Here is a 17,808-nt window from a genome sequence, read left to right on the forward strand (position 1 = left end):
CAGCAGCCATGCATGCAAGGCCAGGCATTGAGTGGACACAGCGTTGGAGAAAGTGTGTAGTAGCACTGGATGTGCGGTACAAATGTGAAATTGAAATTCACATCACAGCAATTATTATTATTATTATTATTTGGAATAATTATGATCAAAATGAAATACAAGCTACCTAAAATGAAAAACAAACCCAAACTGTCACATGGCACATGGCGGTGTCGGTAACAAAAAATACATTTTCATCCTAAACGAATTTAAAAAATAAATAAATACAAAATAAATTAAAAAAAGAATGATCTATTTCAACTACGGCACTTATTTCTTCCAACGGACATAATCCATTATTGTGGAGGCCACCATTTCAGGAAATATGGCATGTTCTTTTCCGACATTTGCTTCATAACAGTTCATTAGTCTCAGCTGAAAACGATGAGCATTTACTGTAAACACATCTCATGGAGCACCCCATATGAATGCCACAATCTATTTGGAACCCGTTTTGCTTGACGTTGAACTCGTGCAGCTCAAGCTGGAATCTCATGCTGTTTATCCCCGGTGAAATCTCACCCTGCCGGGCATGATTTGCAACAGTGCCGTTGCTATCTTCCCCTGACTTTCATAAACAGGATCTGTGCGCTGCCTGTATATCCAGCGTATGGCACGCGCTCTGTCCTCGAAACGCCAGGCGTCCATGCACATCCAGTATAAGCATCGTGTCTATCTTTTGTTTGAGTGTGATGACATCTAGATGTATACATCATGAAAACCGGGTACGTTATTTTTCACATCGAGAATTCCTGATACATGGTTAGGAAATGTACAGTCCCCTCCGAAACGGCAAGGTCACTAATTTTGTTTTTGCTGTCTCCCGAAGACATTTGGGTTCCAGATGGAAAGATGAATATGAGACAAAAGTTCAGAAATGTAACTTTTATTTGAGTATTGCAAAAGTATTAGAACCGACATTATTCAATTAACTTAAAGTAAATACCAATTACAGAAATATGTGGTGGCATAACCCTCACTTGCGATAAGTGCAGAAAACTTGTGACCCATCGACTTCACCAAACTATTGCATTCTTCATTTGGAATTATTTTCCAGGCCCTTATTTCAGTTGTCGTTCATTAAATTGCGTGGGGGGTAATATTGTTGCGGCATGCTTTATCCAGCAAGTTTAATGTGCTCTGAACTGGCATCATTCTTAGTCTGAAGCTTAACATAACAGCCTCCTTCAGTCAATTTATATCACATTACGCTTGCAGATGCACTAAGAACAACAACAAAAAATGTTAAGTATCTTTTGGCATGATTGTCAATTTTTCACAGCTTCTTCAAAACATTTATAATCCACTCACTATATATCGACAAAAGTACTGGCATTTGGCCACTATCATTTTCTGTTGTCCGCCCTAACTGGGAGTTGAACCCAATTTTGGTCAAAAAAATGGGCCGACCTGCTAAACGGGTCAATTTCCCCAAACCTTGAGTTGTTTTGTGTAAAACAAATTATCAAGTTGGGTCAAACATTTGTCACCAAAACAGAGTTATTTTTGACCCAGTAGTTTTGAGAGCATTCTTTAAACTGACCCCCAAATTTTCAAAATGGTGCCCAGCTTCAACTTTTTTAGCCTGCCCAAACCCAGTTCTCAAGCCAATCTGCTGTGTTCAAATAATGAACCCAACCCTGGTTGAAAATAACCCAATTTGCTCAAAGTCCAACCAACGAGTGGGATAGGAAAACAACCCAGCATTTTGTGTGTGGAAGAAGCATGTTTTTCGAATGTGGAAGGAAGCCCGGAGGACATGCCAACTCCACACCACACATCTAGGCCAAAGCTGGAATTTCAAAACAAGACATCAGAACTGTGAGACAGACGTGCTAACCACTACTCCACCATGCTACAGCCAATTGCATATTAAGTGGGGCGTGAGGGGGGGGTCTATTGCATGCGAGAAGTCGTCTGGAAATAACGTCTCCTTGCTGATAGGTCGCTCGGCTCCACCAGCCCTGCTTGAGCATGGATTGGCCTGCAGCTCTCTGCCTACCCCTCCAACATCCCCTTCCTCCTCCTCTTCCTCCCCCTCCTTCTGCTGCTCGTTGGCTTTTTATTTTTTGTTTTTTGTTTTTTTTATGGGTGCTGATCGTTCTGTACCACCATCAGTCCAAAGAAGCAGAGTCCAGGAGAACATTGCATCACCCATTGGAGGAGGTGGTTGAGGATTGAGTGAGGACAGGACGTAAAGACCAAAATAAAATGCGCGCACCAGAAGACGGCATTCTGGCGCGTCTGTCTGCATGCACAATGAGCTCAGCGCCTGTGTGGTGAGGACATCGCAGCACCGGTGAAGATGTTCTGCGCCAGGTTGAAGGAGCTGAAGATATCCGGAGAGTGTCCTTTCTCCAAAAGCGACCAGCAGCAGCAGCAGCAGCAGCAGCAGAAAGAGGAGAAGAGGGAGGAGGAGGAGCAGCGTGGAGATGCCGGGGAGAGCTCGGTCGCGCACGGCAGGAGAAGTGCGCACGAACCCGCACAGAGGAGCAGCAGAGCCAAAGTCAACCTACATACCCTCGGAGAGAGCATTCGCAAACTGGCGTGTCCCCAGGTGGGTGTGAGCGGGTGCTAAATATAAGGAGCTTTCAAAGAAATACAAATCGGCTGCCATTTTAGGAATGTTCTATTTTACATCCAACCCCCCCCCCCCCCCCCCACACACACACACACACCTTCCCAAGTAAAGACGCCTCTTTAACTTTACAGTTTCAGAGGCTGCACGTTGCCCTCCAAAGAATGATGAGGCAAAGCAAGGAAACGGAAAGGTAATTTTATATTTGGTATTTTTCTTTTTGGTAGTTTTCCTCTCAGTGAGAGCTCCTCAGAACAGATTAGGGAATGTCAGGGGCAGGTTCACTTTTTTATAAAATCCACCAAGAGGCATACAGTAATGATGACGATGATGATGATGATACATTTTATCATTAATCATCCATCTTCTGAACTATTAGTAGAATTAACGAGACAATCACAAACATAAATATCCAAACCAACAGGATCTATCATGTAACACTGATGGCCCATCATTGTGAGCTAACACCATGAAAGCTGATATATGAAATTAAAAAAAAAGGCTACATTCTTAAATTCAAAAACTAGGAAGTAAACTCCCATCCATTGCATGCTGTGTGTTCGTGGTCCCACTATTTCGCAGATAATTTTTATCATAATTTTTCACCAGTTTGCAGTTTCAATTTGGGGCGTAATTCCATTGTTGGCCATACTAAATAAAATCATTTGGATTTACTTGATACAAACACAGGTTGTACATAAATAAAATGCGGTAAAAACTACATACACACACACACACACACACACACATATATATATATATATATATATATATATATATATATAAATATTCGTCTCACCACACCTCGGGTGGTGTCCGTCCCTCAATCAGCTCGGGTCCTCTACCAGAGGCCAGGAAGCTTGAGGGTTCTGCGCAGTATCCTTGCTGTTCCCAGCACTGCACATTTCTGGACTGAGATGTCCGACGTTGTTCCCGGGATCTGTTGCAACCACTCATCTAGTTTGGGGGTCACTGCTCCGAGTGCTCCGACCACCACAGGCACGACAGTCACAATTACCTTCCAGGCTCTCTCCAGCTCCTCTCTGAGTCCTTGGTATTTCTCGAGTTTCTCGTGTTCCTTCTTTCTGATGTTTCCATCACTTGGGACCGCTACATCCACTACAATGGCTTTCCTCTGCCCTTTATCTATGATCACGATATCTGGTTGGTTCGCCATTACCATCTTGTCAGTCTGGATCTGGAAGTCCCACAGGATCTTCGCTCTGTCATTCTCAACCACCTTCGGAGGTGTTTCCCATTTTGACCTTGGGGTTTCCAGTCCATACTCCGCACAGATGTTTCGGTAGACTATGCCAGCCACCTGGTTATGGCGTTCCATGTCGGCTTTCCCTGCCAGCATCTTACACCCTGCAGTTATGTGTTGTGTTGGATCGTCTCAGGTGCCTCTTTGCACAACCTACACCTTGGGTCTTGTCTGGTGTGGTATATCTGGGCCTCAATGGCTCTGGTGCTCAGGGCCTGCTCCTGAGCAGCCAGGATGAGTGCCTCTGTGCTGTCCTTCAGGCCAGCCCTCTCTAGCCACTGATAGGACTTCTTGAGATCAGCCACTTCAGTTATGGTCCGGTGGTACATCCCGTGTAGGGGCTTGTCCTCCCATGATAGTCCCTCTTCCAGCACCTCATCTTCTGTTCCCCATTGTCTGAGACATTCTCTGAGTACGTCATCCGTTGGAGCCTTCTCCTTGATGTATTCATGGAGTTTGGATGTTTCATCCTGGACAGTGGCTCTCACAGTCACTAGTCCCCGGCCTCCTTCCTTTCGGCTTGCGTACAGTCTCAGGGTGCTGGATTTGGGATGGAACCCTCCATGCATGGTTAGGAGCTTTCGGGTCTTAACGTCCGTGGTCTGAATCTCTTCCTTTGGCCACCTTATTATTCCTGCAGGGTATCTGATCACTGGCAGGGCATAGCTGTTTATTGCCCGGGTCTTATTCTTGCCATTGAGCTGGCTTCTTAGGACTTGCCTCACTCGCTGGAGGTATTTGGCTGTAGCCGCTTTCCTTGTTGCCAGTTCGAGGTTGCCATTGGCTTGTGGTATACCGAGGTACTTGTAACTGTCCTCAATGTCTGCTATTGTTCCTTCAGGGAGTGAGAGCCCTTCAGTGCGGACTACCTTTCCTCTCTTAGTAACCATCCGACTAAATTCTCAAGCCCGAATGACATCCCGATGTCTGTTAATATTCCCACTAATAACATGACGCAATAGATTTTTTTCCATTTATTTTTTTCGTTTTAATCTTTTTTGGCGTCTTAGTAGAAGCCTGAACATTTTTCAAACTGTTCATAATCCACCTCGCCTTGTCTTAGGTTCCAGTTCCAGTTAAAGAAAAATAGTCTTAAAGTATAATGCATCCATCACCATGCTTCACTGTAGAAAAGGTGTTCTCCCTGGTGATGAGCAGTGTTAGGGTTTTGCACACACTTTATGGAAATAACTATGGCAAAAAAATTCCACTTTCGTTTCATTGGACCATTACACATTTTACCACATCCGTTTGGTAGATTTTGTTATGTTTTTTTATTGTCTGATGAAAGTAAAAACATTTTTCTGGACAGCCTACTAGAGCATCTGAAATGTCTTTGGCAGGTGTGTGCTGATTCACATTTGAGTTGCATGTTTTATTCTGAACACAGTGACAGTCATAAGAAGGTGCGCACACTTATGCAAACGTATTTATTCAGTCGTTTATTTTTACCTCTGAAAAAGATTTTTATGCTCACTTGACATGTCTTGTTTTAGTTTTGCACTTTTCACCTTTTGCATTTTGATCCATCATGCAGACAATAGAGTTTGTACGAATCAATAGTAACACCACTTAGTATTCATCAAAGCTCAAGTTTAATCATTTGACAACAATGCTGACCTTGCTATTTCTAAATATTTTGGTACTTCAAGGGGAATTACCTTGTTTCAAAAAGATTTTTCATATTCATTTGTCAACCATGTTCTCATGCTCCGTATCATTCTTATACCGTTTCAAATTTGTTATCATTTGATGATTAAATACTGAAATATCGAGCACTCGTTGTAACCTTAACTTTGTGTTTGCAGCGTTGTAGTTTGTTGCAGAGACTGTAGAGAAGAACCAGAGCATTTAATGGAGATGATGCACACTCACTCAACTCGAACAGGTAACCTCGAATTGGACACCAATAACACACATTACCAGTCAATGTTAGGACACATCTATTTAATTACAAGAGGAATGCGAACTCAAACTTTTGGCCAATGCTGTTTTGTAGTTTTAGCAATGCGAGTAATGAAATAACTGGAATGTCAACGACATTCGGAAAAAAGTGGTATTGTTTGTCTATGTGCTTGTTAGTTGCGGCACTGTTTCCTGGTTGAAACAGGTGAGCAGTGACAATCCAATTGAATACTATGTATGATTTGGATATATTTGTCTATTATGCTAACTAACTGCAAATTTCCCCAGTGTGGGACAAAAAAAATATTATCTGATCTTATCTTATCATAATATTGCAAAAATCAGGTACTTTTTAAAATCCCAGTATGATATTGATAATCCCCCAAAAATAATGTCGGTAAAAGTGCCAATGAATGAACTGTTCCAGAGGAAAACAAGTTTGTCAGCTTGCTCTCAATTCAGGCCCTGGGAAATGTATAATTGTAGTGTCCCCGTCTGATGAGTATCCAGCTGGCTCCGCAATCCCAATATGGACAAATGCTCTAAAAAAAAATGGATGGATGGATATGTCAAAATGACTGTTCTAGAAAAGTTTGTTAAAATAACAAAGATGTTTGCACAGTAATGTTGGTCACTCACAAAAGTGAGTACACTCCTAATATTATTGTAAATATTATTATTTTTTTCATGGGGCAACACTGAAGAACATGACACTGCAATATAAACATCACTAGCCTGCTTGTATGACAGAGTAAATTTACTGTTTCTTCAAATTAACTCCAAACAGCTACTACTTTATTAGTTTGAACCCCCGACAACAAATGTGAGTTACACCCCCTGAGTGAAAATGTCCAAATTGTCTCTAAAGTATCAACATTTGGTGTGGTCGCCATTATTTTATTGCCTGAACACTCTTGGACATGGCGTTCACTCGAGCTTCTCGAATTCACACTTTTATCTATGACATCGCAGAGCTATGTTGGAGAACTTGTGCTCCTTCATTATCAGTTTAGAAGATGGATCACAAGGTGTTGGTAGTCTTCTTCTTGCCATCATCATGTAGGGCAACACATTTTTATCAGATCCTCAGAAAGATTTTTTGCCAAGAGATGCAAGACTGTGGTTTTCGGGGACAGAAAATGTGTACTCTTATTCGACAAGCTGTAGACTGACTACACTGTAGCAAAGTTTTGTCCCATGATAAAAGTCAGATTCAGATAACTTTATTTATCCCGGTGGGGCAATTAGGACTTAGATACAAGGAAATATTGAGCAAAATGTGAGGCGTGTACCCTCTTTGGTGAGTCAGTCTATTGTATTGTATCCCACAGGTATCCCGATTGAAGCCTTGAGAGTGTCTCTCGGCGAGGAGCTCTTCCACACGTGCTACGAGGAGGATGGCCACATTTTGCGGGTGGTGGGGGGCGCGCTTCATGACTTCCTCAACAGTTTCAACGTTCTCCTGAAGCAGAGCAGCGCGCCCCGAGCAGAAGGAGGGCATTGTTTAAACGAAGCATCCGTGCTGTGCTTAGACAAAGATCCGGGTCTGCTTACTGTCTACTTCTTCAACCCCCGCCCCACCACCGAGCTCTTCTTCCCTGGGGTCATCAAGGCAGCGGCCCGCCTGCTCTATCACACCACCGTGGATGTGCTGATGGACCCCCCCGGCGCCAAAGACAGCATTCTTCAATCCAACCCCCAGCACAGTCTTCTATACACTGTGATTGTCAAGGGGGATAAGAACCTGAGCCCAAGTCCACTGCGGGCGACCTCAGCTGGGACCCTCCCTACCGCTCTGTTTTCCACTATCTTCCCCTTCCATCTTATCCTAGACCAGGACTTGGTTTTGGTGCAAATCGGACACGGACTCAGGAAGAGACTGAGCAGGAAGGACGGCCTCAGGCGGGCTTCCACTTTCCAAGAACACTTCTCCATCGCGTGCCCTCAGATCAAGTGCACCTTTCAAGGCATCCTGACCATGCTCAACACCCAGTTTGTCCTTCGGATCAAGCACGGGGTGTCCGGAGCTGACAACGTAGTAAAGGTACTTTTCAGGACCAGAACTGGACCACTGAGGTGTCTCTCGTTTGATTTCCGTCGAGCTTATTAGCGGCACCACTCGGCCTAAGGTAGAGATCAACATTCTACCACCAACCGAGATCACAGGCAAATGTCAGAGGCTTGTTTTTTTTTTTTTTCCATCAAAGGCTCAGTCGGCCAGGAGCTATTTATGGACGGGTGCAACTGGTCTCCATGACAAGAAGTGAGAAGTCTCTGAGTAAACACTGATACCCATTTGTTTGAATATGCTCACAGTAGCAGGAGAGGCATTTAGTGAAGTCATCGTATAGTATCGGTCATCACTTTTCACGAGGGGTTAGGGGCCGAGTCTTTCTGTGAATAGCGATAAAAACCAAACCTGCTTTAATATTTCCATGCATTCAGCGACGCTTAAACTCCTACGGCCTTGTACGTCACGGCAGAAAGGCAGAATGCTCTTTTGGTTGCAACATCTCCCCATGTATTCAAGGTGGCTGCGAAAGCAGACACATTGTGAGGGAGACCACCCACCAGGCAGTGCCTTTTCCATGCACCTACTCGATTTTTGGCAAGCGGATGTCATCATTCTGACATAAGTAACCAGTCATGTGTAGAGGATGCTTTAGGTATCAGTCAGAAGAGACGTTTTTCTCCTATGAAACCGAGTTTCTAAATTACGGCTATTATTCTCATAGTAACCCCTGACAAAGCTGTAACGAGAGTTTCTTTGTGTTCATGCTGCATCTTATGATACATCCAGAGATTGTTTAAAGGGACTTACAAAGTTAGGCCTTAATCTATTTCAATGGAAACAGTTAATATAACATAGTCATGACATTTTAGGGAAAGATAGACTGTATTGTAGAGACAAGACAAACACTTGACACATAAAAACAAAGACACACTAGAAAATGCACTGATGATAGTTTAGCTATTTGTAGCATTGTGAAATTTAGCACTTTTATTCCTCTGGGGACAAAGAAATCTCTGCTCCTATTTGCCCTACATGGGGGCTCTAATCCTCCAGATGGAAGTCTCCCAAATCAAGAAGACGATGCCTTTCATAGGCCAGAATGGCTTTGGGCTTTTTTGGTGACTATTTGCTTGTCAAAAATTGCCGTCAGAGGAGTCTGTGGGGCACAGATGAGTTTGCTAGCCAGTTTCACAGTGATAGCCATCTTTACGGTCAGCCCAGTGCTGCCATAGCTAGCAATAATAGCTACAAATTTAGCTGGGTTTTTAAAAGCTTGCTATCTTGTGTGAAATGAACTGATATAAAATGAGGAGATCAAGTCAACCTGTAAATTTGTCGGCTTATGAAAAACAATGCTACAAAAGGTAAATCAGTGCCACCGGAATGTGACGTTTAGCACCGGAGACTCAGCTTCAGTACGTTATCCCGAAGGCAATCGCTGCTGTTCCAGGCACTGCCGTGGACATTGCCGCAAATGGACTCATCTAAATGCGCATAAGAGACATTTTAATGTCCCATGTGCGTCAGTCCTGTCCAAAAGGGATGGGTGAATAACTACTAGCGCTATTGCTATGCCTGAGTGACAAACACGTTCAAAATGTTTGGAGGCTGTCAGGATTAACTGTCTTGAAACTGCTAAGTGATGCTGTTTACTTATTTACACAAATTACAGTTTTCCAAATATTGAAGAATCATTTTAGTGATCCATTAAAACCAACGCATTATCGCTTCGCAATGTAACTGCTTAAAACCTAACGTTATTCATCCAGACTCCCAAAAGGAGAAATTGGAAAGTCCAATGTGGAGCAGAACAGTGCAGTGAAAGACAAAGTAGACTTTGGTTGGATGGCATTTGTCATGTTTAGAAATAGCATTCCGCAGCAATATAAATAAATATTCTACTCTGGCATGGCTGACGCAGTTGCACGCTGTCGAGCTGCCAAAAGTTGTGTTCTTCGTCATATTTTAAGTCCTGAGAAAGTTTATTGATTTGTGTATGATGCTGTCCAAAGGACACAGGGAAACCAATCTTTTTTTTTTAAGTAAACGTTAGTAAAAGACTGTTGAAACAACAACCCTCCAAAATACCTAGAAGACTTCCATGTAGGGCCACTGCTGGTAAAATGGCATTGCTCATTATTCAATTAACTGTTGACCTCTCAATGTTTATCAACTAAGTTAGCCCAAAACACAATTAGCAGCACAAGAATGGATTGCCGCACCCATGGATCTTTAAAATGTGACTAATTTGTCTTTTCAGCTCATGGACCTCAAGGGCCAAATGATATATGTTTCCGAGTCCAATGTGATCTTGTTCCTGGGCTCGCCATGTGTGGATAAGCTGGAGGAGCTAACAGGCCGCGGCCTCTACTTGTCCGACATCCCCATTCATAACGCGCTGCGTGACGTGGTCCTCGTCGGCGAGCAGGCTAAAGCACAGGACGGTCTGAAGAAACGTCTCGGCAAGGCCAAAGCTGCACTGGAGCAGGCCCACCAGGCACTTGAGGAAGAAAAAAAGAAGACCGTGGACCTCCTTTTCTCCATCTTTCCCGGCACGGTAGCTCAGCAACTGTGGCAGGGCCAGACGGTTCAAGCCAAGAATTTTGAGCGGGTCACCTTGCTATTTTCTGACCTGGTGGGCTTCACCGCTGTTTGCTCGCTCTGCACGCCGATGCAAGTGATCACCATGCTCAACGAGCTGTACACCAGGTTCGACCACCACTGTGGGGAGCTTGATGTTTACAAGGTAGGTTGGCGTGCCTTCGTGTTTCAGTTAACGGGCTGTTTTGAGGCACGAATCAGCTTCAGCTTAATTTACTACGGTAACTTCCTTTTACATTAATATCTTAACTCATATTTGTACGGCATCGTAGTCTCTCAAGTCAAGCATCTCTTTCTCGGCAGGTGCAACACCCATCTATATTTAACAAGATCCAAATTAAAAAGCACCATTCCCTTTTAGTTTTGACAGTATATTCATAAATGAAGCAGATAGCAGCGTCAGATTTACACGCCGGAGTGATTTGCATCAAATACCGGCAGATGACGCGGAGTGTGTGTATCAGGCATCGACTGGGCCTGCCAAAAGCTGGATGTTATAAACAACATGTCGGCGAAGCCTCAACAGAGATAAAGCTGTGAGTTTGACAAATGCATCGTAAAGATGCGAGGAAGCTCCTTCAGGACCTTGTTCCACTGCACGTGTATGTCTAAAAATAGTTCCACTTTGTCTGTGTCACATAGTTGTCGAGTGCTCTCTTGGTAACATGAAAGAAGACGGCGACTTTAAGATGGCAACGGATGAAGTGGAATTGAAATTTTATGGCTGCTGGCTTTCAGGTCTCTTGTCTTGCTCTAAAGGATGGAAGACAGACTGCCTTCCACTTGACTTCACTCGTCATTTTGTTTCTCATCTCTTTTGTGTTTCATTAATATTTTCAATACATCTGTGACATTTTCATTGAGGCGGGCGAGCAAAAGACTGCAGTGTAACGTATAGGAGCATGTGTCATCAAATTCCAAGCATTTTTAATGGGAATACAGTACATGACAATGAAATACATTATTTTACAAATTATTTTGTTTTGTTTTCATAAAGCACACCCCGTGTTTCAATCCACTTTGTTCATAAAGCACATTTTTTCAAAACTGGAATTGGATCCAAAGAGCTGCACAGAATATCTGGTGATGATACCACCACCATTACGTAAATCATGAAAAACAACAACAACAGAGGACCACACAACTGACACAATGCTGAAAGAGAATAAAAGTGGGTCTTAAGACGAGATTTAAAGGACTCCACTGTGGAGGCTGTTCGAATGTGGAGAGGTACAGAGTGTTCCAGAGTCTGGAGCCGACCCCTAAAAAAGCCGTCTACCCCCACAAGAAGAGACTTCATTGAACCTGGAAACATCGTAGTGCATAAGCTTGGGTAGTAAAAAAAGCCAGAGAGCTACAGTGGTACTGTTTGAATTAGTGCAGAGTGGCAGAGAAGTATGTACGAATAGTACATGACATGTACAAGAGCAGCAGAACAGTGTCTGGCTGCACTGTTTGTGTGACAAAGGTCTTTACGGTGGAGGTGGCTGCCTTAGGGATCCGTTCTTGGCCCCCTTCCTTTTTGCAAAAGTGATGCTTGGGCTGACAGATGATGTTTGGCCGGAATCTCCATGGACCATGGTGTTCGCAGATGACATTGTGATCTGCAGTTAAAGCAGGCTGGAGAGACAATGCCAAAGATGGAGGCATGCGCCGGAAAGGAGAGGAACGAAGATAAGCGGGAGTAAAACAGAATATGTGCGTAAATGAGAGGGGTGGAATTACTGATGAATTGGATGGAGCTGCCAAGAGAGAGAGCGAGAGGAAGAAGGTTGATAGATGTCGTGAGGGAGGACAAAAGATTAGTAGGTGTTAACGAGGAGTATGGAGAAGAGAGGCGTCAATGTGTTTTTTTTGGGGGGGGCGGGGGATCTATGCACTGAACCCTAGTTATAGCTTAAGAAGACATGCTGTTGTACTGTGCTGTGTCCAGGTGGAGACCATTGGGGATGCATATTGTGTAGCTGGTGGCCTACATAAGGAGAGTGACACTCATGCGGTCCAGATTGCACTAATGGCCTTAAAGATGATGGAGCTTTCTGACGAAGTCAAGACTCCAACCGGAGAACCAATACAGGTGAGGAAGCAGACTCTGTAGCACGACCAGGAAATAGTCACTCCCATTTGGAAACATGAAAACTACAATGGCACTCAGTTGAGCGCGGAACTAAAAAAAATCATAAGCAGTTTGAAATTAAGAAGCTAAAGATACAGTGTCTTCAATTTGAAGGGACTTCAAATTAAAATACATGACAGACATGATGATGTTTCGAGCCTCGGCTTGCGTACAATTTATTTGATTCCTGCACTGGACCTCTTTATATTTTAATTGAGAAGATGGTTGAAAAGTGGAATGGAAAAAGCGAACAGACTTATGGCAAATATGGGATTGTTTTGCAGATGCGTATCGGCCTGCACACTGGATCAGTACTGGCGGGGGTAGTCGGAGTCAAGATGCCACGTTACTGCCTTTTCGGAAATAACGTCACCCTGGCCAACAAGTTTGAGTCGTGCAGCCAACCTCGAAAAATCAACATCAGCCCGACGACGCACAGGTGACATCTCTGCTAGTCTTTCCGACAATGTCACATTTCATGCTGCACACCATCATCCCTTTCCAAGCTTACCAGAGGAATATAATGCATTTATTCGACAGGAAACTGAAAGTCAAGAGCAGCGCTGTGTTTCCTCGAGTGTCCAGTTAGTAGTCAGTTGCTACATTGATTCATGTTGTATTTGTGTACTCTTCATCCCAGATTGCTGAAGGAGCGTCCAGAGTTTGTTTTCATTCCCAGGAGCAGGCAGGAGCTTCCGGCCAACTTCCCAGAGGACATTCCTGGTATTTGTTACTTTTTAGAAGCTTCCTTCAAAACTTCACAACTGACTCGGAAATGAAGTCCAGCTGCTGCAGCGAGGCTCCTGTTGTTTCCTTACAAACACTCACATCAGTGTTTCTATATTAGAGTTGTTCGGATATTGATGTCGCTAAGTGTTTGTCTCGCTTGCGGTCATTTCAAATTACAATGGACCCCCGCCATTCACGATGGATAGGGACGATGGAGCCGATTGGGGATGGCTAATTTCCGCAAATAATTGACGCGTCCCTCAAAGTGATTGTGATTGTCTTACTAGTAACACAAGTCTTACTCCCCAAACACTTCAACAGCATTTAAATATAAAAATAGAGTTAAGCAAACAGCTTTCAGCTTAGTATGCACATACATGACTTACATCAGCGGTCCACAACCTTTTTCGACCCACGGACCGGTATAATGTCAGACAATATTTTCAGGCACCGGCCTTTAAGGTGTGTCGGATAAATACAATGAAATAATAAGATATGACCTGCATGAAAACTGGTATTTTCGAAACATAATAATAAACACGAATCATGACACGAGGAACGTTCTATCTGGCCGCCACACTTAGGTCGCTTTGGTAACGTTTAAAAGTGCCTTCAAAATAAGACACAAAGCGCATGAAATATATGACTCACCATCACTGCATATCATGCAGAGTGGGCTTGGTGTGTGGGAATCTCCAATTGAGATAGATCCGTATTTTAAGTAGGACTCTGGATACTGTTTATTAAATGTAGCCTTCTTTTTCTTAAAAGTTGTAGGCTCCTCTTCTGTCTCATGGCTGGGCGTTTTCCCTTCCCAAAGAAACTTTCGAAAGACGTTTGATTTTTTTACTAATTTTGCTAGCTCCCGGATTTCATTTTAGCGATAGCCTATCACATGACCGAAAAGCGTGCCTCAACCTGCGTCAAGAGTGACATACTGTAGACCAGGGGTGCCCAAACTTTTTGGATTGAAGATCTACTTTGATCAACTAACCTCCCGGGATATCTACCCTTACCGGCACGCACGCACGCACGCACACACACACACACACACACACACACACACACACACACACACACACACACACACACACACACACACACACACACACACACACACACGCGCACGCCATGATAAGAAATAGCCTGAAACGGAGGCATGCGACACACTTTTGCAGTCTGTTAACTATTGTAGCTCACACGTACGGTTTTAAAGTGCTTCCCTGGGCCCTCCTAGATTCCTATTCTTTGCCCGTGCCCTCGGTGAATTGTATACGAAGCAAACTCTGAATGAGAATCATGACGATAAAAGATAGAGCGCAACAGCTCTGATCACAAGCTGCAATTGCAAACTGCTGAGCGCTAACAACTTCCGGTGACGTAATCACGCGCCACCGTAAATTAAAAATTTACCTGCTTTATTTTATTCATTCATTCATTCATCTTCCGAGCCGCTTGATCCTCACTAGGGTCGCGGTGGGTGCTGGAGCCCATCCCAGCCGTCTCCGGGCAGTAGGCGGGGGACACCCTGAATCGGTTGCCAGCCAATCGCAGGGCACACAGAAACGAACAACCATTCGCACTCACACTCACACCTAGGGACAATTTTAGAGTGTTCAATCAGCCTGCCACGCATGTTTTTGGAATGTGGGAGGAAACCGGAGCACCCGGAGAAAACCCACGCAGGCCCGGGGAGAACATGCAAACACCACACAGGGAGGCCGGAGCTGGATTCGAACCCGGTACCTCTGCACTGTGAAGCCGACGTGCTAACCACTGGACTACCGGGCCGCCCTGCTTTATTTTATTTTTTAAATATTTTTTTTAGTGTAAATGTGACTGATAAGATGATTAGGGTGCAGTGTATATTAACACAAAAAATATATTACTAACATGTACAAAGACACACAAATGGTTGTTTGTTGTTTTTCTCCTCGACACTCCTCGGATCTACTTGGGACCTGTCTTAGATCTACCGGTAGATCAGGATCGACCTAATGGGCACCCTTGCTGTAGACGGATGTAACAGAGAATCCGCTAATATTTCAAAATAAAACATCTTTCAGATTCCAAAATACATAAAACGGAAGTAATGTAAGTTATTTATTCTTTCTGTGTGACCCGGCACCAAATGACCCATGCACCGGTACCGGTCCGTGGCCCGGAGGTTGGGGACCACTGACATACAGGACCAATTTTGACACGCTATGTCGTCAAAGCAATTTGATTACACAGCAAAGCACGGCATGATGAAGTTTGTGCTTCATTATTTCCTAACCCAAAACTGCTGGCTCCACGCTGTGACAAAAACAGGCAGTGGTAGATCTGTTTCAGCATTTCACCGCTGAGCCGTTGTTACGGATTCCAATGGTTTTTATTCTGTGTTTAGTCCTAGTTTGGCGGAGCCCTGCGATCCTCGAAATCATCTTGAGATTTGTGATTGGAGAGGCGAGTCGGGGCCTGGGAGCAGACTGAGTGGGTGTGTGTGTGAGTGTGTGGGCGAAACTTTGATTAAAAAAAAAAAAAAAACCTTCTGCCTTCTGCTGTGTAAGTTACATCGAGTGGCAGTTTGTTTCAAAAGACAACTAATTTGATGTTTTTTGGCAGGGACCTTTACGTCTGACGGGAACGACAATGCAATACAAAAAAATATATACTGTACGGCCCGGTAGTCCAGTGGTTAGCACGTCGACTTCACAGTGCAGATGTACCGGGTTCGATTCCAGCTCCGGCCTCCCTGTGTGGAGTTTGCATGTTCTCCCCGGGCCTGCGTGGGTTTTCTCCGGGTGCTCCGGTTTCCTCCCACATTCCAAAAATTTGCCTGGCAGGCTGATTGAACACTCTAAATTGTCCCTAGGTGTGAGTGTGAGTGTGAGCGTGGATGGTTATTCGTCTATGTGTGCCCTGCGATTGGCTGGCAAGCCATTCAGGGTGTCCCCCGCCTACTGCCCGGAGACGGCTGGGATGGGCTCCAGCACCCCCCGCCACCCTAGTGAGGATCAAGCGGTACGGATGATGAGATGAGATATACTGTACACATACTGCCATGAAAAAAAAAAGTCGGTGAGATTTTCTGTCGATCATGTAAGAAAGGTAAAAAAAAGAAACAAAAATTGTCGAATTCATGAATACCATACTGTGAATATGTGGAGAACATTTATGAGGCATTGAAGAAAACTGGGAAGTCAGACATTCATAAATTACGACTCGGAAACATGCATTGACCTACAACATCAGAGTTCCCATCCGTTGTTATAAATATACCGCAACATCTAATCACCCCCAACTCAGAGACAATTTGAAATATAATACACGAGGGAAATCTCATCTTGCACATTCCGCACCGTGACACTGCTTTCAGTTTAAGTTGTTGTCATTCAAGAACAGATTTTTCCATGACAAATAATGTCATGGAAATCACCTCATTCCAGGCTCACTGTTGCGACCATAAATCTGTCGTCAACTGAACTGTACAGCCAATCACTCCTACCATCATAAGAATCATAAGTTAACCAGTGCACAGCTGCTCTCAAAGTTTTTCATCACACTTGATATTTCAACTTCAAGTTTTGGCTAACTTCCAAGGAATTCAATATTTTAACAGTTGTCTGTCTCTATTCAATTGTAAAGTAACTAATAATGAAAGTAATCATTAGTTGCATACATGATTAAATCTGATCTGCTCACGTCAGCCTTCTCAGGCCCCGTCTTGTTGCTCTAAGAAGGAAAAGGCTTTCCACCGCCTTTATTACCGATTCGTCTTACTGTTTATTGTGCATGTTAAATCGCTCCATGTACAGCACTTTGTATGCAGTGATGGCTGTTCGAAAGTGCTCTATAAATACTGTTGACTTGACTTGTTGACTTGACTCTATTTTGATCAACAGGAAACCACTGCGCCCGAGGAAAAGCAACCAATCAGAGATGTAAAGCATGACTTACAAGGTGTCAACCATTTGCTGTGTACTCACAGGCACACCCAGAGGGGTGCATGGTTGTTTTTCCTCGGGTGCACTGGTTGTATATCAATTTAGACGCAAAATGGGCCTGAGATGGCTTTTTTTTAATGGATTATCAAACTCTCCCTTTAAATGTGAAGAATTGACCTGCGTGAAGTGTTCCAACTGATTTCTTTGAAAGCACCTTTGGCTAAAACAATGAGATCGTGAGATGTCAAGTCTTATTTCAGTCGAACTAAATTTGAAAGGGAACCAAAAATCATATTCCCAGATGGGGCAAGACAGCGCAAATTGATTTTGAATTGATAATATGATGACATGAGTTTAAAAATCCCTCATGACTCCCGCACGATTGTCCACCTTTACAAACACTCACTGCAAGCCGAATCAGTTTCAAAAATATGTTAATTACTTCAAACCCTCATTTAAGTCACTGATTTCCTTTCTGTTTTTATCTTTTCTTTTTTTTTTTAAGATCGCAAGACACAAGAAAGTGCTGCCAAAAATATTAGTGAAATAATTTGATAACATATATTGATGTGAAATGCTTTTCACATCAATATATGGTTGATCCAGTGCTTGTTAGGATGATCAGATGTTTTG

The 17,808-nt window shown here is 43.6% G+C and overlaps 1 protein-coding gene across 1 annotated transcript; it reads left to right on the forward strand.

The window, feature by feature from the left end:
* Positions 1 to 2,086: 2,086 nt before the first annotated feature.
* On the forward strand, positions 2,087 to 13,513 carry gucy1a1 (guanylate cyclase 1 soluble subunit alpha 1). Its single transcript, XM_052085246.1, has 8 exons — positions 2,087 to 2,596; positions 2,752 to 2,810; positions 5,690 to 5,769; positions 7,118 to 7,830; positions 10,061 to 10,546; positions 12,335 to 12,478; positions 12,802 to 12,956; positions 13,158 to 13,513. Exons 1-8 carry the CDS (start codon positions 2,345 to 2,347, stop codon positions 13,294 to 13,296), a joined length of 2,028 nt encoding a protein of 675 aa, XP_051941206.1. The 5' UTR covers positions 2,087 to 2,344; the 3' UTR covers positions 13,297 to 13,513.
* The last annotated feature ends 4,295 nt before the right edge of the window (positions 13,514 to 17,808 follow it).

Source organism: Hippocampus zosterae, chromosome 13 (genome assembly GCF_025434085.1).
Source record: "Hippocampus zosterae strain Florida chromosome 13, ASM2543408v3, whole genome shotgun sequence".
NCBI lineage: Eukaryota > Metazoa > Chordata > Actinopteri > Syngnathiformes > Syngnathidae > Hippocampus > Hippocampus zosterae.

Bases quoted from the DNA above. Each gene is read 5' to 3' on its own strand.
- gucy1a1 (XM_052085246.1), top strand. From the start codon at position 2,345: ATGTTCTGCGCCAGGTTGAAGGAGCTGAAGATATCCGGAGAGTGTCCT. The intron at 2,597-2,751 runs GTGGGTGTGAGC...TTAACTTTACAG, and splicing joins GCAAACTGGCGTGTCCCCAG to TTTCAGAGGCTGCACGTTGC. The intron at 10,547-12,334 runs GTAGGTTGGCGT...TGCTGTGTCCAG, and splicing joins GGGAGCTTGATGTTTACAAG to GTGGAGACCATTGGGGATGC.